This window comes from Xenopus laevis, chromosome 2L, assembly GCF_017654675.1.
Source record: "Xenopus laevis strain J_2021 chromosome 2L, Xenopus_laevis_v10.1, whole genome shotgun sequence".
Classification (NCBI taxonomy): Eukaryota; Metazoa; Chordata; class Amphibia; order Anura; family Pipidae; genus Xenopus; species Xenopus laevis.
Genome location: NC_054373.1, coordinates 80,425,823 through 80,451,228, shown reverse-complemented (window position 1 = coordinate 80,451,228; position 25,406 = coordinate 80,425,823). Strand labels below are relative to the sequence as shown.

The window sequence follows — 25,406 nt, the reverse complement described above, 5'->3', positions numbered from 1 at the left end:
TAACAGAGGTATATTGAGAAATGAGTCACTGCGATAGAATGACAATGAAAAATTGTGTTTTCTTTTTTACCCTGTTTGGTAAAACACAACAGCTCAGGAATCAAGTCTACTGGAACCTGTCCATCACTTAGAGCACCTACAATGATGAAAGCAGTGTACAAATCTAAAACATAGAGATGTACAACCTGTGAAATAGAAGACAGCTGTGTGTTATATTACACTACTGACGGCAGTTTGGAGGGTCATGATCAGGTGCCTGAAATCCTACTACCCAAATACCAGATTCACTGACACATATTTCAGAAATCTGGGCCCAATTATAAATTTATTTTTACTAGTTAAAGGGGAAGTTCAGCTTTATTTTGTGTTGATAGGGGTAGTGTGCTTCCTCCCATGACCAGCATTTCTTTATCGCATATAGATGGAGCCCATCTATTCCAGCAGTATATGGGGAAAAAATCTCTTAGAAGGCAAGGAAAAAAGGGGGCATAAAAATGTTAGCACCAGTGGTGCTATATAGGAAGCAAAACCCACAGTCTTGGGGGGGGGTGGACCATGGGGTCTGCTTCCTGTATAGCTGATCATAAATCCAGCTCACCAGCAGCTCATCTGCTTGAGAGCTAACAGGCAGGGAGGGGTGGGCACAAGTGGGGGTGGGGCGGGTAGGGGGTTGCGGCAGTGCTCAGTAGGTAAATTGCTGGTTAGTGCTTCCCCATATTTTGTTGAGACAGTCCTTCTCATACATATTAGGGGCGGGGGGGGGGAAACTGTGAATGTCTGTGGCAGTAGGTGGACTTATGTGTTTGGTGGGCCTCCAGTACTCCAATCAGCCTTTACCTGTGTAATTATACGATTCACAAAAATTTGCTTTTAGTTGCTGTGCAAGTGTTCGATTTTGTCTGTAAATGATTGTTTGTGATATTATGGAAACTTTACTGTGTGTCCAAGGGTTCGTCTTTGTATGGCTCAGGGGGTTGCCATCTTTTCTGGAAAAAAATACCGGCCTTCTCATATATTTATCTTTTTTCCCTATCAATAACATTGGGATCAGCCACCATTTTTACTGGCCAGACCGGTAAAATACCTGCCAGGTGTCAACCCAACTCAAAAATAATAATATAATACCCTCAATGTTCCCTTTAAACTGTCAGAATAAATGCAGAATTTTGTTTTCACGCAAAATTCTTTGTGCGCACCACAATTTGTAGTGGACGCTGACCTCAAGCACAACTGCACAAGCCACCCAACACAACAAATAGTTATTCACACAAAGACTTTTGCTTAAACACAAAATTCTGCATTTATTCTGAGATGCGCACACAAGCTTAAAATGTGCACATAAAATGTTTTTTGGGGACCATAGTAGAGAAGGAATTCTAGGGAACATTGTGTGTGGTTTTTAATTACAATTCCGGTTAAGAAAGGACTATAAGGGGGGTCCAAATCATGTCATAGCATTTCCCTATTTCATTTTTTACAGCTCCTGCTGTTTCCCATAACTGGCCAGTAGATGGCAGTGTCGCGTATTTTGCACTTTCATAAACCCATCAATATTTTCTTTCATTTTTGAGCATGACATTCCCTTCCTTGGCGCTCCTCCCTCCGTACATGACAGCGCCTCTATAATACAGGAAGCGCGGAATCACACTGGGCAGAAGGGCGGCACGACGACCTGGGCAATTATACGCTCCATTAATCACAGTGGAAGTGGCGAGAACTGAAAGGAAGCGTCTGCTGTATTGGCAAGGAGTTTGCTGCAACCTGCTGGGATATTAGCAAGATGGAAGATCAGAACAAAGGAGAGGTACAGTACTGTGTATATCATTAGCCTGTAGCAGCAGAGCTCGCTAGTGATTAGCCCGGAAATGGCTCAGAGAGCCGCATTGCTCCATGTTATTTCAGGCACAAATCCTGTCACTTTTCATACTGATCAGATGCTGAAAGATGTAGTGTGTTACGTCACGTGGTTGTTTCATACGTGACGTCAGTGAATCGGATTTACTTGTTTAAGCACATTTAAGTCTGTTTCAGGAAGGCAAGGAAGAATTTGCTACTCAATATCTCTTTCTGTAAGTTATATATCAAACAGACCCAGGGGTTTGTTAACAAAGAGTCAAAAACAAAGGCCCACACCTAGTTTTAAATCATTCTCAGGTGCAGTTATGTTTATTTTTTTATATTTAGTGCTAAATTGCAACAGTGCAATTATCCATAGCCACCAGGTATTTTCAAGCTCTTTGTGAAAAGGGTATTTGGTGGAAAACTGTCTGTTATGGAATTGTATAAAAATGCCATTATGAGAGATTTCCATGCACTTTTTCAGATGAGAATCAGTTAATCTCCCACGACATTACCAGGGGAAATAGAAGGCAGTTTGGGGGGAAAATGCTGCAAATCACAACACCTGATTTAAACGATTAATCTAAAGAAAATATAAAAATGCTTGCTTTGTTTTCTCTCAGATAGATTAGCAGGCAGTCATGGAAATGGGTGTGACCCTTCTTGGACTATGAACAACATGTAAATAGTACGGCCAGATGAAAATGCTTATACAACAGAGCCACTAAGTCTGTGAAAATGAGCGAGCAAGGGGAGGATTTACTACTGCATGTTAAACAATGCACATGTAGAATATATCTACTGGGACATGGGAGATGTAAACGCTGAGACTGCTTGCCAAAAGACTAGGGATACACTGAATCCTCTATTTTAGGATTTGGCTGAATCCTGAACCTTTCGTGAAGGGTTGGCTGAATTCCTAATCTGAAGCAGATCCAAATTAAAGCAAAAAAAAGTACTAAAAAGAACCGAACATTGTGCACACAGAATTTGCGATCCCCTTGTTTGCATGACCTAAAGTCATGTGATTTTTAGGGTTTGGCCAGGCACTTAGATTCAGCTAAATTCTGCTTAAAGAGCACTGGTCGCTGAGGTGTGGGCTAATAGAGCTAGTGGGAGCAATTTATTTGAAAAACTACACTTTTCGCTAACAGGAGCGCGACCTCTATTAGCCCTCACCTCTGGAGGGGTAAAAAAAATCAGGATGACCGGTGCCCTTTAAAAAGGCTTTAATTTGTCCAAAAATAGACATTCCTACAATAGACGTTGCATTATAGTTCAAAAATGAAAAACAAGTTTAGCGCACATACAGTACAGCAGTCCTGTTTGTGAGAACCTGTTAACTTCCCCATATATTCAACGATTCTTTGGTGAATGACGGATTTCAGTGCAGTCTGACCAATCCATCAAATTATCGTGCGTATATCTTACGATTTTTTGGTCGACATCTGTCAGAAAATTGATCGGCCAGGTTTAAAAATCTTGATCGGTCCCAGTGCAATCTATCTATCTATGTTTACAGGGCCAAGCAGGCAGCTACTCTTCAGTTTTGCTGGCAATATCGCCTGAAATGATCTTTTTAGTTGATGGACACATCGTACATTTGGGGGCCGATTCACTAAGCTCGAGTGAAGGATTCGAATGAAAAATACTTCGAATTTCGAAGTATTTTTTTGGTACTTCGACAGGGCAGCCATCAGGGGGGGACAGAGGGGAGAGTTGTAGGGGGCCCCAAGGGTAAGGGGGGCCCGGCCACTCCACACTTACTTGATTAGCCAGGCCCCCCATCTATCTGAGAGCTGCTGACTTTGATAAGGCATGGACGTTTAAGGGGCCCTGGCCACCAATTTTCTTATAATGTGGGGGGGGGGCCCTGGCCACCAATTTTGGCCACCAATTTTTTTTCTCATGTGGGGTCCTAGCCACCAATATTTTTTTATGGGGGGGCCCTGGCCACAAATGTTTTTTTATGGGGGGCCCTGACCACCAATATCTTTTTATTTTTTATTAACATGTAGGAACCCTAGCCACCAATATTTTTTTTGTTTTTTTACTGTGTGGTGGGGAGGGCGGACCTGTAGGTGGGGCTTGCAGTGGGCGCAGCCCAGGGGGCCCAGGAAATTTTGTTGTACGGGGCCCTGCGATTTCTGATGGCGGTCCTGTACTTCGACCATCGAATTGGTTAAATTCGTTCGAATTCGAACGAAATCGAACGAATCGAACGAAAAATCGTTCGACTATTCGACCATTCGATAGTCGAAGTACTTGCCCTTTAAAAAAAACTTCGACCCCCTACTTCGGCAGGTAAAACCTACCGAAGTCAATGTTAGCCTATGGGGAAGGTCCCCATAGGTTTGCTAATCTTTTTTTGATCGAAGGATTTTCCTTCGATCGTTGAATTAAAATCGTTCGAATCGTTCGATTCGAACGATTTAATCGTTCGATCGAACGAAAAATCCTTCGATCGATCGAAGGATTAGCGCTAAATCCTTCGACTTCGATATTCGAAGTCGAAGGATTTCAATTCGAGGGTCGAATTTCGAAGTATTTTCAACTTCGAAATTCGACCCTTAGTGAATCTGCCCCTTAAACTATTATTTCGAGATAATCGTAGGCTCACGAAAACGATTGGATCTTTTAAAAATCTTTACATTTATGGCAAGCTTTACATTAAATAGAAATAATTAAAATGTCAACATGGTAATTTTCTGGCTTCATTTTCTTTTTGAACATCCTAAATAATTAAAAACATTTTACCTGCAAAGTAAAACTTAAATAGAAAAGGAGTGGCACCCTGTGATTTTATTTTATAGCAGAGGCATTTAAAGAGGGCCCATCACCCAAAAATAATATTCAAAATCCTATTTTATCACATTAGTCAAGCAAAATGAACTTTAATTACACTATATAAATTATTTGAATCTTGTTTCCTTCTGTCTGGGAATTCATAATTATATGCAATTATATGCAGGCAGGAGCCATTTTGTGGACACTGTTATTAAGGCTCGCCTTGCATCATCTCAGAATCTTGTTTGTGCACCAGAATGGGGGACCCAATGTCCATCCCCATGCCCTGGCTACACAATTAAACAGCGAAGAGAACAGGGGAATGTAGAGGGGGCAGTGACTTCTAGGAAGTGCTGAAAGGAAAGTGAAATGAGTGAAAGGCATAGAGGAGGGGCAGACAATATTTGATTGACAGCTGAGATTTTTAATTGAGTTTACAACAGCTATGAATGTTTTAATAAAAATTAGAAACTGGATTTAATGTTTGGAATTTTTTACAGATTTTTGTGTCTGGGTGACAGGTCCACTTTAAAAGGGTTATATAAGTTTAACTATTAGAGAATCAATGCTCATTTATTGAATTTACCTTAACTAAAACATTATCAACAGATGCAATTGGAGGAATAAAATCAAGATATTATACTTATATCTCTGGCTCTCAATTATAAAAGCTTTATTCTTGCCTGCCAGATTCTGTACCTTATGGCTAGTTGCAAATGACTAGTATCTACTGAAAGTGAAGAGGTGTCATTGGTGCAGTTTCATGATTAAAACTTTTCTGGATACTGGATCCTTCTGTAATTTGGATCTTCATGCCCTAAGTCTACTATAAAGTCATGTAAACATTAAATAACCCCAATAGGCTGGTTTTGCTTCCAATGGATCAAGTACAAGGTACTGTTTTATTATTACAGAGAAAAAGGAAATCATTTTTAAAAATCTGGATTATTTGATTAGAATAGAGTCTATGAGAGACGGCCTTACCATATACATATACATATATATACAGGTATAGCATCCATAAGCCAGAAACCCATTATGCAGAAAGCTACAAATTACAGGAAGGTTGACATTTTTAAAAATGATTTCCTTTTCTCTGTTATAATAAAACAGTACCTTGTACTTGATCCAAACTAAGATATAATTTATCCTTATTGATGGCAAAACAAGCCTATTGGGATTATTTAATTTTTAATGATTTTTTTAATAGACTTAAGGTATGGATATCCAAGTTATGAAAATATTCCTTATCCAGAAAACCCTGTGTCCTCAGCATTCTGGATAACAGTTCTCATACCTGAATTTTAGTGATGTGCAAGTCGAGTTTCCCTCAACCCACACCCAACCCTAGCCCGCCCCCTCCCAACCTGAACCAGCCCAATCCATTCCCACAATTTATAGACCCGCGCCTGCCCTGCCTCGCCTCGATGTGACATCATGAAAGGAGTGGGGCAGGGGCGAGTCTATGAATTTAGGGAACGGAAGCCAGCAGTGTGAGGTTGTGGGCAGGAGAGCGGAACGGAGTGCTCTAAGCAACCCGAAGATTTCTTGCAGTAGTGGGCCCTAACCTGCCCAACCCACGGGTTTTGCGCCGGCACACACATCACAACTCTATTGGTCATTCTTTCCAAAATCTGAAGAGATTGCAGGATGGTCTGTGAAACTGCCACTAAAGTGTTCATGCTGCAAAACTGCCAAGCAGCTACTGCAGCCCTGCGCTTGTTGTCTGCCTATTGTAGCCAATATATTTGTTCTCATATTTAAAACATGCGGAACCTATAAACTGCAAACTATATGACTAAAGCACTTTTTGTTTTTTCTTTTCTTTATAGACTGCATTCAATGGAGATGAAGCCAGTATTGTTGTGAAGGAGGTATGTGGTATGCTATAGTAACTGGTTTTTATTGATGATTTTAGACTTAGAGAGTTCATATATCATATCTTTAGGCATAAAGTATTCATTTAAAAGAACCTGAAATGGTACAAGTCCAATCTTACGGGGAAAAAAGGTTTGAATGTTCCATGCAAGGTCAGAAGATTTTAGGAAATTCTATATCAGGAAACCAGTTGATTTTTAACAGAACAGTCCTGTCGTATACTGTGTTTTACTCCAAATCAACAATTTATTTGTAAGCCCTCTTCTTTGTTCCTTGCACTTTTCTCCCCTTTCCAAAGTCTTCCTTTGCTCTTCTGCTCTCTTCTCACATTGCTCTCCCTTATTCTCTTTACTGTAAATTATAATCCTGCAGCGGGTCGGGTACCCGCAGGTTACCCGCAAAAAAATTGGGCACCTTGCAGAATGAGGGGAGGATTTTCAGGTGCGGGTATACCCGCGGGTCGGGTTTTAGGTCTCATCTAAATTTATTATCTTATGTAATGATGATTCATTATAACTAACCAGATTAAATAAAGACTGGTTTGAAATGTTCATAGAAAGCGATCAATGTTTTTATGTTAATTTGATAAACAATTATTACTAAATTGATACCTTCCTGGTAGATTGATCTAAACACATCATTCTAAATCAATCTATCACAATCTATCATTATTATTATTACACTTTACTGCAGGTAAGTAGAATATAGCCACTTGATAGCTGCTGTACAGGTATGGGTCCATTATCCGGAAACTCGTTACCCAGAAAGTACCAAATTACGGAAAGGCCATCTCCCATAGGCTCAATTTTATCCAAATAATCCAAATTTTTATAAATTATTTCCCTTTTCTCTGTAATAACAAAACAGTACCTTGTACTTGGTCCAAACTAAGATATAATTAATCCTTATAGGAAGCAAAACCAGCCTATTGGGTCTATTTTATATTTACATGATTTTCTAGTAGACTTAAAGGGATGGTTCACCTTTAAGTTAACTTTTAGTATGTTATAGAATGGCTAATTCTAAGAAACTTTTCAACTGGCCTTCATTTCTTATAGATCTTGGATTATTTGCCTTCTCCTGATTCTTTCAAGCTTTAATATGGGGGTCACTGACCCCATCTAAAAAACAAATGCTCTGTGAGGCTACACATATATTGTTATTGCTGCTTTTTATTATTCATCTTTCGGTTCAGGCCTCTCCTATTTATATTCCAGTCTCTTATTCAAATCAATTCATGGTTGCTATCATGAATGGATCATTTGGACCCTATCAATCAGATTGCTGACATTGTAAACTGGAGAGCTGCTGAATAAAAAGCTAAATTATTTAAAAAACACAAATAAAAAATTGCAAATTGTCTGCCTCCTTACGCAAGGATCTCCAAAGGTGGCATAGAATGCCAATATCATGGATGGGTAGGATCTGCTCTGTTAAAATGAATCTACTTCCTAAACTTTTGTATTTGTTCAGGGCACTGCCCGTGCCTCCTCCCAAAAAAGATCTGGAGAAGCTGCAACAGCATCGATTTCACTTGGCAGTATAAACGACACAGAATAAATAAAAAAATTTACTATCAATCCACCACAAGAGGGGTACTGGCCTTTCCAAATTTGGAGTATTATAGGAAAGCAGCTATATTAGCTCAAATAAGTGGCACTCAGATCCTAATAATAGCAGATGGGTAGAACTTGAAAACCAACTGAACACTCCCAATACAGCTGCAGATTTACTATGGCTAGAGCATAAATATAGACCTATACAAAGTTTGAGAAACGTGTTTATTAAGTACTCAGTGACTGAATGGGATAAAGTTAAATCAACCCTGTCTTCTCGGACACTCCCCTCCTCTCATACTCCACTGTTTCATAATCCTGCTTTCCCTCCAGGGATGAACTCCTCAACATTTACATGGTGGACCAATAATGGTATCTCCAGAGTTCAGGATATGTTCGATAACTCTAAACTTTACGGTTGAAATATCATATACCACTAAAGGAACACTATAGATTCCAACAGATCCTCCATTACGTCTCTGGGCTGATGGTACGAACATAACCCGATGTCTCCTCCTTCAAATATTTTTGCAATAATCCTTTACGCAAACATAAAATTTACAGGTTATGGGAGGATGTATTTAAAACGATAAATGACACTTTGGCGACATCAATGCCACCTGACCCTTGGTTAGCTCTTTTATTACGTAAACCCGAACAAATAACTTACAATGAACATAAACTATGTGTTCAATTCTGCCTAATCACGAGAGGCTTAATAGCTAAAAGATGGAAGGGCCCACCTCCAACTATGCAGGAAATCCGAAACAAATTATGGTGGTCTATCGAAATGGAGAAGCTTACTGCTTTAATGAATAATAGGCTCAGTAAATTTGAGGACGTATGGAATATTTGGCTATATAGAGAAGGACTGTTGCTAAGACAAATATAATACCTCAACCACCAGAAGGTCTCACTCAACCCCTCCACCTTTCCCCCCTCTCCTTTTCCCCCTTTATGTGGAAATGTTATAAAGTTGTTAACACATAAATGGGTTTGTATATGTGAAATAATGCGATAGGCAAGAATGTATCTCAGTAAAATTTTATTGATGTATGTGTAAACAGGACAAAAAATTGCATTCTGTCGAACTTGTGTGTTAACTTTAATAAACAGAAAGTTAAAAAAAAAAAAAATTGCAAATTGTCTCAGAATATCTACATCATACTAAAAGTTAACCCAAAGGTGAACAGCCCCTTTAAAGTATGAAGATCCAAATTACGGAAAGATCCTTTATTCGGAAAATCCCAGGTCCCGAGCATTCTGGATATGAGGTCCCATACCTGTATTTTACTATTATTATTATGAATAATACTTATTACTTTAAAGGGGTTGTTCACCTTTGAGTTAACTTTAAGTATGATGTAGAGAGTGATATTCTGAGACAATTTCTTATTATTTGTGGCTTTTGAGTTATTTAGCAGCTCTTCAATTTCCATTATAAATTATCTGGTAACTAGGGTCAAAATTTCCCTAGCAACTATGCATTGATTTGAATAGGAAACTAATGTAAATAGCAGAGGACCTTACTAGAAAGATGAGAAATAAAAATTAGCAATAACAATACATTTGTAGCCTAACAGAGCATTTGCTTTTTAGATGGGGTCAGCAACGTCCATTCGAAAGCATAGAAAGCGTAGGAGAAAAAGGCAAATAATTAGTCATTCTATTACATACTAAAAGTTTACTTAAATGTGAATCACCCCTTTAACATCTCCACTATTTCAGATCTGAAACCATGATTTGATGTACTATTTCTACTCATGTTTTTAGGTATTGAACTGTCAATAACAAAAAAGCACAACATGTGTTTATCTTTAAAGGGATCATTTAATCATGCTTCTCCAGCAGAATTCTGCACTGAAATACATTTCTCAAAAGATCAAACAGATTTTTTTATATTTTATTTTGAAATCTGACATGGGGCTAGACATATGGTCAGTTTCCCAGCTGCCCCCAGTCATGTGACTTGTGCTTTGATAAAGTCCAGTCACTCTTTAATGTTGTACTGCAAGTTGGAGTGATATCACCCCCTCCCTTTCCCCCCAGCAGTCTAACAACTGAACAATCTAACAACAGAACAATGGGCAGGTAATCAGATAGCAGCTCCCTAACACAAGATAACAGCTGCCTGATGTATATGAATAGCATTCAATAATAAAATCCAAGTCCCACTAAGAAACATTCAGTTACATTTAGTAGGATAAACAACAGCTTGCCAGAAAGCAGTTCCATCCTAAAGTGCTGGCTCTTTCTGAAAGCACATGAACGGGCAAAATGACCTGAGGTGGCTGCCTACACACCAATATTACAACTAAAAAAAATACACTTGCTGGTTCAGGAATGAAATGTTATATTGTCGAGTGAATTATTTGCAGTGTAAACAGTGTAATGTAGAAATAAAAACTACATCATAAAAATCATGACATAATCCCTTTAATGCTTAATAATTTTTTTTAGATATGTCTTTTTATAGGATTCTGTGGTTTGATCTGCTACAAAAAACCTTCCTAGATGTTAAACAGATTGATTTCCCTGATCTAACAAGCTGATTCCAGCAGAAATCACTGATCTGCAGTCAAACAGCAAGACTGCAGTAGGAAAAAGTTAAATGTTAGGTTGAGGGAGTACCCTAATAAACCACATACAGGTATATCTACAAAATGTATAAAAGCTATTTGTTAAACATATATTCTATTACAGTTTCTGTTTAACATAGTCAAGGAACATTGTATTTTTTCTATGTAAGTTTAAAACCATACAGAAAGTAGATGTAGCAATTGTCTGTACATGATGTCTAGAAATGCTAGCCAGACAGTAAATTATAAAACTTAATCTGGTTAAAAAATTAGGCCACAGCAGCCATATATATATATATATCTTGCTTTATTACCCGTTTTGAAAGACAGACTATATAAATGAAAGAAAGAGTTATTGTGTCAATGTTATTAATGTTACACAATGCTGGTCTGATGGCATGGCTTGTAAAATGATAACAAAGGTCTTTTCATATGTGGTTGTATGGACTCTATTCACAGTGTAGTAAATCAAAGAGCTCGATATTCCATAATGAATATTTCAGAAAGTCTTCAAGCCAAAATCATGTGCTCTATTTTTCTCCTCCAGGATAGATGATTACATAGAGTTCACTATCGATCATGTTATGAAAATGGTCTAGTAAGAAAAGGAGAGTTTATATTCATTTGATATATGTACAGTATATAGAACCTACTAATAAAATGAATACATTTTCCAAGGAATTTTTAATTATAGAGCCATGGAACTTTCTTACCTTGCTTTCCCAACCTAGATTTGCACATGTGCAGTGGCATAACATTTTGGAACATTAAGCTTATATTAAGTTTATATACTAAAATCTGAATTTATCTTATTTTTTATTAAAGAAAGTTTGACCAAACTCCCATCCACGGTTTTAACTTATTTAACGTTAAAATAACTCGAAAACGTTGAGTCTGGAAAAACTCGATAAAATCGAGTGAAAACCCAGAATCACACAAATGTTTTGGACTTTATTCCCGAATCGCTCGATTTTTTCAGATTATCGGGCTAAACCCAGTACAGACCACAATATCTTTAAACTGGGAAAGAGACATTGACTTATACATGACCATGACAGGTTTAAGCTGCCAGGTTTTCGGATTCAGGCTTTTTGCTGTATCAGGGTATAAAAAATGTCGAAAAATTTGAGTTTTTCTTTCCATGAAAAATTTGAGCCTTTGCCCCAAAAAATCAGACCATAAAAATTTGAGTTTTAGTAAATAATCCCCAAGTCTAATGGGAAAGCTAGGTAAGCAAGGGAAGGTGGTGCCACGTTGCTGCAATTTCTAGTTCCTGGTTCAGGTTTTTTCCTAAAATGTTGCCACCCCTTATTAAATAGGGCTCTCCTTGTCCTCTAAGCTGGACACACATAGTGTGCATCCTTTTGTAAAATATGTGGAAGTCACCTCAGAATTCCATGACCTTTATATGATATTTTCAGTAAGTCCACTCCAGTTGCCATCCTGAGTTCCTATTTGACTAATGTTACTCTCTTGCAAGCATGTTGTAAACTTTACAGCTGTTCCAGAAAAGCAAACAGCACATCTTCCTTGCTGTAGTACGTAACATTTTCTTTTTTCCCTATGATGTTACAGAATTAATCTGCAAAAGACTACAAGTTCATTTTGATTTGTTCTCTCTAGTGTGTAGATGTCATCTTGGGTGGAGTTGACTATGATGAGAATCGAATTAACGAGTGGATGTCAGCGGTGGTTGAACAGTCTTTAACACACCTAGTAAAGATGGGGAAAGCCTTTAAATACATTGGTAAGTTGGCAGAAATTAGGGGACCCACTGTTTGGGACCCAATGCAGCTACAACTACTTTACAGTGGTAGTTATGCCCCTAAGATTCCCCCCAAATGGCATTCTATGCAACTTCATACTCCACAATTATAACAATTGTGTTTTCATGCAAGGTAGCATTGAGAGCATAGCAGATGTGTTATAGCAGTGGATTGCATGGTCCTCTGGGCATGAAAAGTTAGGCCATAGCATTGAACAACAAACACTGCAGCAAATCATGTGGTCGGGCGAACCACATAAACAAAGGCCCTATACCATACAATGACCACGGAGATGAACATATGGAACCAAATCAAAATTGAAAAACACATTCACACATTCCCAGCAAGAAATACTCCCATCAATATTCTAGAAACAAGGGTTCCAGACCTCAAAGTAACTGGGAAACAAAAGGACTAAGGACCATTGCACATTTATTAAACCAAACAATAATGAAATCATTTGAAGAGTTTAGACAACAATACCAATTACCGAAACATGACCTATACAAATACCTTCAAATACACCACTTCTTACTGCCATACCTAAAAGACACATCACAGCAATAAACTGCATTTCAAGCAATATGCTTTAAAGCACCAAGACAAAAGAAAAGCATATACCGAATCTACAAGATGTCAGACCATCCCATCCTAGAAAAACCTGACCACATCCTAAAATGGGAAGAAGATCTCCATTTAACATACTCAATACCGAACTGGATTCAAGCGGCCAACGTAGCACTGCAATACTCCAAATGCACGAACCACATTGAAAACCAAAGGAAAAATACTTTACAGATGGTACCATGTACCTCAAACACTCCACCGCGTGCAGTATCAGCAACCTGCTGGAGATGCAACAAAGCAGAAGAAACATTATTCCATATTTGATGGGCATGCCCCATACTAGCCCTATTCTGGAATGAGGTATCCCAAATGCTTCGACAAATCACAGGTATACTAAACCAAGCGCACACCAGCCTTAGCTCTGCTTAACCTCGGTCTCCAGGAGTATCTATACAATTTAAAGCAAATAGCATTCCATTGATCATCCTGACAGAGTCCAATCTATCATATGAAAAATTAAAGCTGGCAAAGCGCCCTCACGAAACAAACAAAAACTAACCCACCAGCTATGGCAGGGCTCCAAAAAACAAACCATAGCCACAAATAGCAGGTATAACAATAACTGAGACTTTACCAGAAAAGAAGAATTTCCCTCCCTCTCCCCTATACTTACCTTTTCCTCTATGCACTTAATTTCGGTCTTCTACTTTCTGATTATATCCAGATAATTATTGCAATGTTTATTTTAACTGTAATCTGAAAAACCAATAAAAATCTCAAATTCAGAAAAAAAAAAAAAAAGAAACTTTAGGCCAGAGATTTACAGCCAACATTTGGCACCCCTTACTACATACCGTATATACTCGAATATAAGCCGAGTTTTTCAGCATCCAAAATGTGCTGAAAATCTACCTCGGCTTATACTCGGGTCAGCGGGCAGTAGCTGAGATTGCAGTCACTAGCTGAGATTGCAGTCACTTTTAATGATTCCTATACCAACAGTTCACTTGGGGAGAGACTGCAATATCCCACAATGCACTCTGTTGGTTATATGAAAGAATAACAGTGCGCCCTCTGTTGGTTATATGAAAGAATAACAGTGACTGCAATATCACACAGCGCCATCTGTTGGTTATATGAAAGAATAACAGTGACTGTAATATCACACAGCACCCTCTGTTGGTTATATGAAAGAATAACAGTGCGCCCTCTGTTGGTTATATGAAAGAATAACTGACTGCAAAATCACACAGTGCCATCTGTTGGTTATATGAAAGAATAACAGTGCGCCCTCTGCTGGTTATATGAAAGATTAACAGTGACTGCAATATCACACAGCACCCTCTGTTGGTTATATGAAAGAATAACAGTGACTGCAATATCACACAGCACCCTCTGTTGGTTATATGAAAGAATAACAGTGACTGCAATATCACACAGCGCCATCTGTTGGTTATATGAAAGAATAACAGTGACTGCAATATCACACAGTGCCCTCTGTTGGTTATATGAAGGATTAACAGCGATGGCAATATCACACAGCGCCCTCTGTTGGTTATACGAAAGATTAACAGTGATGGCAATATCACACAACACCCTCTGCACATGGTAGTGGGACAATGCACACAGTAATCCATTTGGCAATTATCTGTCACCATCAACTTTGCAAAGAAGTCCGGTTGATCGCTGGGGGGGTCGCTTTGGCAGAATGTGCGCGCTGCTGGGAGACAGGGCTGTAGTTGTGTCTAGGCTTATACTAGAGTCAATAAGTTTTCCCAGTTTTCGTAGGTAAAATTAGGTACCTCTTCTTATACTCGGGTCGGCTTATACTTGAGTATATACGGTAATAAGGTAAAATAAATGCTACTTTGGTCTCCTTTTGGGAACCAGCAAGCCAAGATATGTTCCAGATCTGCAGGCAAACAGCAAGACTGCAGCTGGAAAAGGTAAAATGTTATGTTGAGGGAGTACCCTAATTAACCACATACAAGTTTATCTACAAAATGACTATTTTGTCCCAGGGGTATAGCTAGAACCCTGTAGTTATTTCCTGCTCTAAACAGTTGGTAGTTACGGAGCACCCAGTGCATAAGTGTGTAAATCTGTGCTTGATAGACCCTAAAAATTTAAGGCAGTGCAGTTGTGACACTGGACACACTTCATTCTCTTTGGGCATTCACTTTTGTTGTTTGAAGCTGCAAAGCACCAAAGACTGATGATTACATCATTCCATTTATGGATGGAAAAGTTTACAGGGTGTCTTTGGGTGACAAAAAACAAAACTACCTCCTTCATTATTAAAATCATGGCCAACAAGTAAATATGTAGTGGCAAATCCTATATGACTCGTGGTGGCTCAGTAGCCATACTTTAGTAAGTCTTTTGAAGGTTTTGATTTATCAAGTCTAGTAGAGGTAAGACTAAGTAACTGAACTTTGAGTACAATCCCGTTTCCAAAAAATTTGAGACTGTAAAATATAAATAAAAACAGAATACAATCATATATTTAAAAAAGGGGATCTCAGAGAAGTAAAGAAATGATGGGGTACACAGCTCTGTGAAACACTGTACAGGCAACTATTGCAACATCTTAAAAATAATGTTCCTCAGTTTAAAGATTTTATCATCCACAGTTCATAAATATATTAAAATATTTAGAGAATTCTCTATATGACAAGGACAAAAGCCAATATTGAAATGCTGTGATTTCGGGCCCTCAGGCAGCACTGCTTCAAAAACAGACATGATTCTGCTGTGGAAATCGCTGCATGGGCACAGGAATGCTTTAAAACAACTAGTGTTTAAACATAGTTCATTGCTGCGTTCACAAGTTTACCACGAATATAAGAAACTATATATATATATATATATATATATATATATATATATATATATATATATATATATATAATATATATATATATATACACACACACACAAACAGAGGGCGCTGTGTGATATTGCAGTCACTGTTATTCTTTCATATAACCAACAGAGGGCACTGTGTGATATTGCAGTCACTGTTAATTTTACATATAACCAACAGAGGACGCACTGTTATTCTTTCATATAACCAACAGAGGGCGCTGTGTGATATGGCAGTCTCTCCCCAAGCGAACTGTTGGTATAGGAATGATTAAAGTGACTGCAACCTCAGCTACTGCCCGCTGACCCGAGTATAAGCCGAAGTAGACTTTTTCAACACATTTTGGATGCTGAAAAACTCGGCTTATACTCGAGTATATACGGCATGTATCCGCCCTATTCAAATTGTGTACTAATGAAGTATCATTAGGCAGAAATGAACGCTAGAGAAAGTTCGCTATGAAATTTCGTGCTGAGGAATTAATGCTAGCAAAACTACGCCAGCAGTCAGCTACAGAGATGCAACTTTGCATTTTAGTGAATTAGTGTAGTGGTCTCTGGCGAAAATTTCGCCCTATAGTGAATTTGTCTTTTTCAGGGAAGGCCTGACTTATTTCAGCGAGAAAATCCCAAACCATGCATTACAACATAATAAGAGTGTCCCAGTATTAAACTGTCCTGCCTGCAGTCCAGACAAGTCTCCTATTGATAACCTTCGGTGCATTATGAAATAAAAAATACAGCAAAGCAGACCTAGAACTATTGAGCAGGTGAAATCTTATACCAGGCAAGAATGGGATAACATTTCCCTTTCAAATCTACAGAAATTGGTCTCCTCAATTGTTGTAAGTGGTGATTGTCCAAAATGTTTTGAAATGTGTTGCTGCCATCAAATTCAAAATAAGCATATATATTTCAGAGGATAGTAAAGCTTCCCATTATCTTTTTATTTACATATTACACAGTGTGCCAACTTTAAAAAAACAAAAAAAAAAACAGGCTTGTAACCTTGAAAATGTTTTGCCTCTCATCCGAGCCCCTTCTTTATTGTGAGAACTGCTATAGCGGTGAATAATCCTAAATAAATGTGCTCAAGAATTTAGTAGAAAAAGCACCACTGCTATGCCGTATTCCATCCATTGTTACATTTATGTTGAAATCTGTAACAGTACATTTACTTTTCTTTCTGTTCCAGTGTCCTGTACAGTGATGCAAAAACGGGGATCTGGTCTTCATGCTGCAAGTTCTTGTTTTTGGGATAACAACACCGACGGTAATTCCAGTTTAAAAAGAAGAATGCTGTTAATTGTTTTAAAATTGTGACCACTGCTATGTCACAGGAGCGATTTCATGCAGCGTTGTGAAGATACATTACGCCTAATGCAGCCTTTTTTGTTGACTCTGTTTTACGGCTTAGAGTTTCTAGTGCCCATTAATGCTCACAGTAATAGGATTTGAATCTTTTGACAAGACCATTATCATTAAGACCAATGCTATTTTTATGCTGTAGTCGAGGTCCTATACCTTTACCTGATCCCTTTTTATGTCTCTCTGGTTATCCCTGTTTAGTACACATACAAGGTCAATCAATCTGCACTACAGTCTAGCAGTGTTTTTATTTCTTCTCTTAAAATAAAGAGAGGGAGAATCAACAAATGAATTGTACCATTACTGAAACAGATGTACCTTTGCAGGTGCTGAGTCAAGTGATTTGTAGCAACATGGAGTAAATTGCATGTTAATCTATAAGCATATAAAAGTTCTGTTAGTAATTAGCTTCTGAGCTATAAGCCCCACTCAACCTCACTTCACTTTGACTCATAGCAGTTGAACATATTCATATGAATTAATACATTGATCAAAGTAGTAAATATGCATCTGTTATTACGTTTGGGCCACTTACCTACTAACTCTTTGCCAGTGGTGTAGGTTCTCTGTTCTAACTGCTTGCTATTGGTTACAGGGCCTGTAAAACTATGCCTATGAAAAAAAGGGGTTTCTAGTCTTGTTGGATGCATATTTTTCCAGGCTTGTACCTGTGATATATTTATTTTCATTTTGCATGTTACAGCCAAATACATTGCAAGCCATTCATATCCCAAATGTATTATTCATTTTGTTTGCTTTAACCCTTCAAATAGAATCTGCCCTATGTCTCTGAAACCAGACCACCAGCAATATACAGTAGATTCTACATTTCAGGGTTCTTGTAAAAATGCTGCAAGTCAATGCATGGTCTCACTTGCTGCCATCATACCTAGTGTATCTGACCTGGGTTAACCCTTTCCCTGCCCACATTAGATACTACTTTGTCAACAAGGTGGTTAACAACCTGCCAGCAGTGTTGAACCTATATCTTCAGTTTGCATAGAAGTCAAAGGAAAAAGTACATTGCTCACAGAAACCAAACTCAACTGGCAGGAAACAGTAAAAGGGCTAAATCAGGAAATGAAAATATGCAAAATGCATTTTCATATAATTTTAATTTAGTCAGCACACATTTCTAAGCTGATAGCAGGCCAATATTGCCAGTTGCCTTGGCCATACTTACTGACCTGGTGACAGCCTGCCAAAAAACATCTGATCAAGCTAGCTAGCTATAAAATTACAATGACTAAGGACCACATTGAACTGATAATTGGGTTTGCACAGCCTGCCATACTAAAGGAAAACTATACCCCCCCCCAAACAATGTAGATCTCTATAAAAATATATTGCATAAAACAGCTCATATGTAAAACCCTGCTTCATGTAAATAAACCATTTTCATAATAATATTATAATAATTTGCCATTTTAAAAATAAGGGCAGGTCCCTGGGATCGTACGATTCACAGTGCACACAAACACACCAAACAAACTATACTTCTTAGGTCACATGAGCCAATTAACAGACAGAGTTGTGTCTTTTGCTTCCACACTTCTTCCTGTAACAGTTAGAGCTGTAGTATTTCTGGTCAGGTGATCTCTGAGGCAGCACACAGACCATCTGTTGCTTAAGTATTAATTTTGGGAGTATAGTTTTCCTTTAAGTAATCGTTGGGCCCAGGATCCGAGTTGGGATGAACATAATTTGGCAGATCAATATCAGCTAATTTGTCCTAAACAAGTCTGTCGACAACTCTCTGTGAGTCTATAATATCTTGTTTTGTTCCTCTCTGCAGGGAGCTGCACAGTGCGATGGGAAAACAGGACCATGTATTGCGTTGTCAGTGTGTTTGCTGTCGCCATCAACTTATAGCCAATGTCAAGAACACAGACATTTTCCTATGCACGTGCCAGACCTTAAAAATCAGTGACCAGGACTTTCACAGATAACTCCTATTAACAATAGTACCAAACTTCAGCAGCTTGGCTGTCTATTTTGAAACTAGGAACATAACCTGACTTCCTCTGAGCATTATTGGAATCAACAAGCAACTGCCGTAGCCTGCCATTGCATAATCCTGCAGGTGACACTTTAGTAGCCTGGGTTAGCTTTAAGTAATATGCAGCAACTCCTCAGAGAGAAAGCGACAATTGAATTACATCGGTGTTTACAAAGAAAAAAAGAAGGAACACTGCAATCAGTTTGTATATATACATATATAAAGACACATAAAGAATATAAAGCACAAACACACATTATATATAAACACAACTATGGCAACATAACGTATTATTAACATGTATTTATAGATCACCAACATATTGTGCAGAGCTGTATTGCATTTACATGAAATTGAATCATTACTACAGATTTATTTACTAAATGAAATAATGGCCTCTTGAGAGGAACAAATATAGATAAATGCTAGGCGGGCAGAGGGCTAAAGACAGTTTGCTATTTTTTTTCTGCACTGAGTTCCAAAACTCCAAATTGCATTCATTTCCTGCCTATGAAAATAGCATACTGCTTTATGTGCTGCTGTCCTTACACTGACTATAGCTAACTTGCATTTTAGGACTGCCTATACTGTATATACAATAACACATATATGATTTAATATACATGCATTTAAAAAAGCTAAATAGCTAGGATCACCAAGCTTTGGTTTGCATGAAGGCATGGCTTCATCATAATTATAAAGATATAACTGAAACCTATAAGTGTATAAAATGTTTGCACTTGCAGAGAATTTATTGACAGATGCAGAATGTGCACTAATCATTGTTCTGTGTGTATTTATTGAGATTTTAATTGATATATAACAGTATGATGGTATGTAATAGTAACTTATTTTTGATTTTCCATGCAGTGTGCCGTTTTCTTTTTAGCTTTTTCAGAGACATGTACTTCTGAGCAGTTTTGTGTGGTTGATGCACTAATTTATCTTCCAGTGTTGTCAAATGTTACACTGGATGACTTCCCATGTAAAGACCAGGGTAAGGAGGTAAAAAGATTAAAGTTTGCCCAGGTCAAGAGAAACCAATCAGCCATTTGATTTCAAACAACTCAACAGTGATCGCTGCTTGCTGATTAATTATTATGGGTTACTAGACCAGTTGCAAAGTTTATTTTTATTATAAGTGTTTCAAATCTTTATGATAAACTGTAATTCAAAAAAAAAAAATGTAATAGTTTCAATAATCATTTGATGTCCCTTGCAAATAATGGAAAACTTCTGGAACCACAAATACAATATTAAACCTTAACATATCACCGCAAAGCAGTTATATTGGTCCAAACCCCCAAGCTGCAACAGCATATAATAATCTCTGTTATGCTAATGCTGATACATGCAAAAACTAATGTTAGGCGGGGTTCATACAAATACAAAAAGGGGGGTGGGGGTGGGAGCACTCAAAAGGCTAAGTTAAAGTGTATTTAAGTATAATGGAAGTGCTACTGATTTGGCCAATTAATCAATGCACATTCCCTGGTCCCCTGTCTCATAAGTAATTCAGTATAAATGCAAGTGCATGTGTTCACAAAAACGGGTTTTTAGTTACAAAGTTATGATCATAAAGTTGATAAACCACCATACCATGTCAAGGTAAACCCCATACGGTGGTCCCTAACTTGTTTACCTCTGGTCATAGTATAAAAAGTCTTTTACTTCTCTGCATAGTAGCATTACTTGTAGTCAGTGTCTCTTGAACCTTGGTTTCAGGGGTCATACAAATGACCAATAACCTTTGTATCACAATATCAACATCATTTATTTGCTACCTTAGTATTACAGTGTATATTCCCTCACATAAGGACATTTAAGCCGCATTTAATTCTGTCAGTGCTATAAAGTAAATAAGAGAAAAAGCTATGTGTACTGTAAGAATAAGGACTATAAATTACTACTAGGTTGCATGTTATAGGGCAGTGCTTTTTTCTTGTAAGAAAATTACAACAGGAATTTGTTTAACAATTGATGTATAACATTAATGGGATATTTGTGTCAAAATAAAAGGGGTGGTCCCGCTTTAAAGTAATGTTTAAAATGATGTTAACAGTGATAGTTTAAGACAGTTTGCAGATGGTCTCCTTTTTCTATTTTTCTTATTTGCCTTTCTATTAAATCTGTTAATCTGTTAATCTATTGTTAGCATATTTTAATTTACAGCAAATAAAGTATTAGAGGAGACATAACCAGAAATCTGGTTGAAAAAAGACCCCCCCTCCCACCTTTAGATTTGAAGAACTGAACTTTCCCTTGAAGCAACTGATATAGTTCTTCATATTGAGGTTGAGAAAAGCTTCCAAATGATCCTCTAGTGTACACAGCAGATTTATATGTAAGGTTTCTGGGTTCATGGATACCTGCCAACTAGTAATCACATTCATTCTAAAGTTGAACTTTTATTTGTATCAGTGTTTCATCACTTATCTTAGGATTTAAACCCTTTCCCATACATCTTCCAGCCTGCTATTTAAACCACTACATGGTTGCTAGGATGAGTGAGACCTTAGCAACCAGATATCAATTTATATTCCACAATGAAGAATTTCTGATTAAAAAGTGTTATATTTTAAAAACCTCAAAGGATATAAAATAAAAACCAACTGCAAACTGCCTTAGTCTTTTGACCTTTTTGTATGATGTATGCAATGTAAATCACTTCAGAATATAAATGTGTGTGTGTATATATATATATATATATCTCATGTTAAGGGCAATGGCACATGGGACATTTTTGTCACCCACAGAAATCACACCTTCTGTGGGTAACAACATTGCCAAAACTACCTTTGAATTGAAATGCCTTGAAATCATCTGTTTCTAGCCAGTTGAATAACAAAATCTTGAGGAGAAAAGTAGTTTTGTGCAGTTATGCATTTGCCCAGGAACAGATGATTTTAAGGTGCTTTAATTCAAAGGCAGTTTTGCCCTTTGTGTCACCCACAAGGAGTGTGATTTCCCACAGCTGACCACATGCTCTGCGCAAGATGCCATTGCCTTAAAAGTACTAAGAGAACATTTTAGTGATAAGGAGCCCTAGAGGCCCTTAGTTGGGTTGCTGCATTATAGAAAATTCTTTTGATAACAAGGTCTTTATTCAAGAGAGAATATAGTTGCATTATGTGCCACTATGTTGCCTTTATTGGTATTTATTGTAAATGCACTATTTTCTCTCTTATAAATGTTTGTGGCTTTTATACAAATTGTACCAGCTATGCACCTACTATTTTCCAAAAGAAGCAGTAACCCAATCAAGGAATGACTTATGGATGTAATTAATCATATCTGTGTATATCCTTCCAAACCAGTAAAGTTGGAATTTTACAATTTTAAGTGTGATTCTTTTTTTTTTTTCAAACCAACTAAAAACGAGACTGATAACAGCGGTCTGACACATGGTGCACTAAAAGCAGTTCAGGCTGCTATTTTTTAGGGTGCTGTTGTTCTGATAATACAGCAATTTGGACAAAACCAATATACATTGAGTCCAGAGGACAAAACGTCTGCATTATCCAAAAGTAGGAATGCACCTAGGAATGGCATAATTGGCATACGCAAATTAGGGGCTGGAAGGGAAAATTGGGAAAAAACATTTTTTACTTTCTTGTTTTGTGACAAAAAGTTATGTGATTTCCCTTCCCACACCTAATTTGCATAGGCTAATTGGATTTGGTTTAGCCAGGCACAAGGATTCAGCCATATCCTGCTGAAAAAGACAGAATCCTGAACCGAAACCTGATTTTCGTGCATCCCTATCCAAAAGCTTACAGATCTTACAGTATCCAGACTGTATGGAATAGTCTTGCTGCCCATATACATTGTTAATTTGCATTCTGTATTTGATGCAGATGCAACAAGAAGTCTATAGGTCCTGTTTATGAATGCAACCATCATTTTGATGTGCTAAAATGGACTCGCGTGCATACTTATGCAATTCAAAAAAGGTACTGGATGCAGGCTTTTTGTGCTTGCAGAGAGCGCTAATCCACCCAGCCATCCTGTTCTGAAGAAAAGTTTGTATAGTGCCTACATGGGGCACTTAATCATAGGCCTTTTAAATGGCCCATGTAGGCATGAAATGTAAGGGGTGTTGGAAATTATTTTAAATAAAAACTAAACAGCAGCAATAATTGACTGTGTTCCAGTTTTGTGCCAATCTTACTGTGGTATTATGATCCTCACTGAACTGAAGGTCTGGGGCATGTGCGTTTTCTACACAAATGTTAGATGCAACTTGTGCTGCATATGTAATTGTGTTTTATATGTATTATATGGGGTCATATACTCATGATCCAGCTTCAAGTGCAGGAACACTAAGAGGAACAAAATGACACCCTTCAAAGCACTAGGGGCATATTTGTATTTTGTCCCTTGTAGCCTTTAACTTATCTCCTGCCATAGGGCATACCCCCCCTTTCTGTCCATTATGGATACAGTTTTGATAAGCGCAGACATCACTGTATTCATGGGGCAGGTGATCCTGCAGAAATCTGCATCCATTCAGAAAAGGGTAGGGCAGAGTTATGCAAAAAACATGAAGTTGTGCTCTCTTTTCCCCTCCTTTGCACCCTGCCCTGCATTTGGTAAATAAACCCTATAGTATATAAGGAATGGGAACAAAAAGTGATTTTTTTCAATTCTTTTGGATCAAAAGTTGACAGCTAATTTTTTATAACACAACATATTTTTCTGAAACTGTAAAAAAAAAGAAAGACACAGGAAAATGCTATAAATCCCACTGCATTTTTCTGGCCTCGTATACTCATAATCTTAAGGGAAAAAATCAAGATCAAATCTTAAACCGCACTGTGTAGCCTAGGAAGTGATCTTATCACTTACCCCGCTGTTATTTAATAAGTAATGTCTGCATTCTGAGACAGTCTATCTAATAAACAAGCTATCTTTGACCTATAAATAAAAATGACAGTTTCTCCCATGGCACCAAATAAAGAAACTGAGATATATGAGCCTTCTTTTTCCCTCAGGCAATCATAAATGGAAAATGCTGAATGTCAGTTTTTTCTAACTTTATAAAGGATGGGCTAAAGTCCAGAGGATGACTAATAACATCTGGAATATAAATTAATGAAAAAAAATAATTGTCACTCTTCAATCTTGAAATTATAGTAATTAATGAATGATATTCCAACAAATGAGCCTTGAGGGGTACCCTTTGGGATATGAACGCTAGATCTTTCCAAACATACCATGGCTAGTTATTCATTCGTCCTGCACATCCCAAACCTCCAGTAGGTACTAAAGAGACCATAATGATGTTGAAATAAGGAATACAGTTGAAAGAACAAAACCCCAAATACATATGCCACGAAAAAAAAGATGTATTGATTGTCAGATGTGTAAAATAAGTACAAGTTGGTAATATTTTTTTAAATATGTAAGACTTTAAAAACGATATATGTGATGATTTAAACCTCTTTTAAGCAGGGCTCTGCACAGATGGCTTGAATGTGCTACAAAATATGACATAAGCAGGCCATACGTGTATTGGTTAAATCATGTGAAACAAAGCAAGTCAAACTTTCATTCATACAATATCCATTGATAGTTTGGATACATGCAAACATTGGCCAGAGTGTGGTCACCCATTGTCTTAATTGAATGGTCAATCTAAGGGGGCCACAGTTAATGGGAAATGTACTAGTTCCCAAGGCACATATCACAAGCTATCACAAAAAATTCCTGTAACTCAACATTAGTAAAAAAACATTTAAATTTATTAAAAAATGTATATTAAAAAGCATTCAGCATACGGACCCCATGATACTCCACCATACAGGTTTTGTACCCTCTGGTACTTACTCTTAGTTGATTATGCCACTCTCATGGCAGTCACATATTTAAAGCCGACATAACTCCTCCCATCCCACCTTAAAACCAATCAGAACGGTTGGGACATGCCTCTCAATTAAATTATGTGTATTTAATTGAGAGGCATGGCCCAACTGTTTCAACACCACCAGGCTGTAAATTCTCCAGGCTCCTACATAGTTACATAGTTACAGCTTCCCCCTCCCTCTGAAGACAGTCCTGTAAGTAACTGGTAAAATTATGTTTACAGCTGCTCTTTAAAGGGGTTAGTTCACCTTTAAATTGACTTTTATATTCTTTTGATATTCTAAGACAATTTGCAACAGGGTTTCATTTTTTATTATTTGTCCTTTTTGAGTTATTT

General features: G+C 37.6%; 1 protein-coding gene across 1 annotated transcript; it reads left to right on the top strand.

The window, feature by feature from the left end:
- Nucleotides 1-1,672: 1,672 nt before the first annotated feature.
- Nucleotides 1,673-20,389, top strand: dynlt3.L (dynein light chain Tctex-type 3 L homeolog). Its single transcript, NM_001094532.2, is given in 5 exon segments — nucleotides 1,673-1,804; nucleotides 6,459-6,500; nucleotides 12,263-12,386; nucleotides 17,033-17,110; nucleotides 19,001-20,389. Coding segments are annotated over 5 exon segments (345 nt in total). The 5' UTR covers nucleotides 1,673-1,780; the 3' UTR covers nucleotides 19,078-20,389.
- Nucleotides 20,390-25,406: the final 5,017 nt, after the last annotated feature.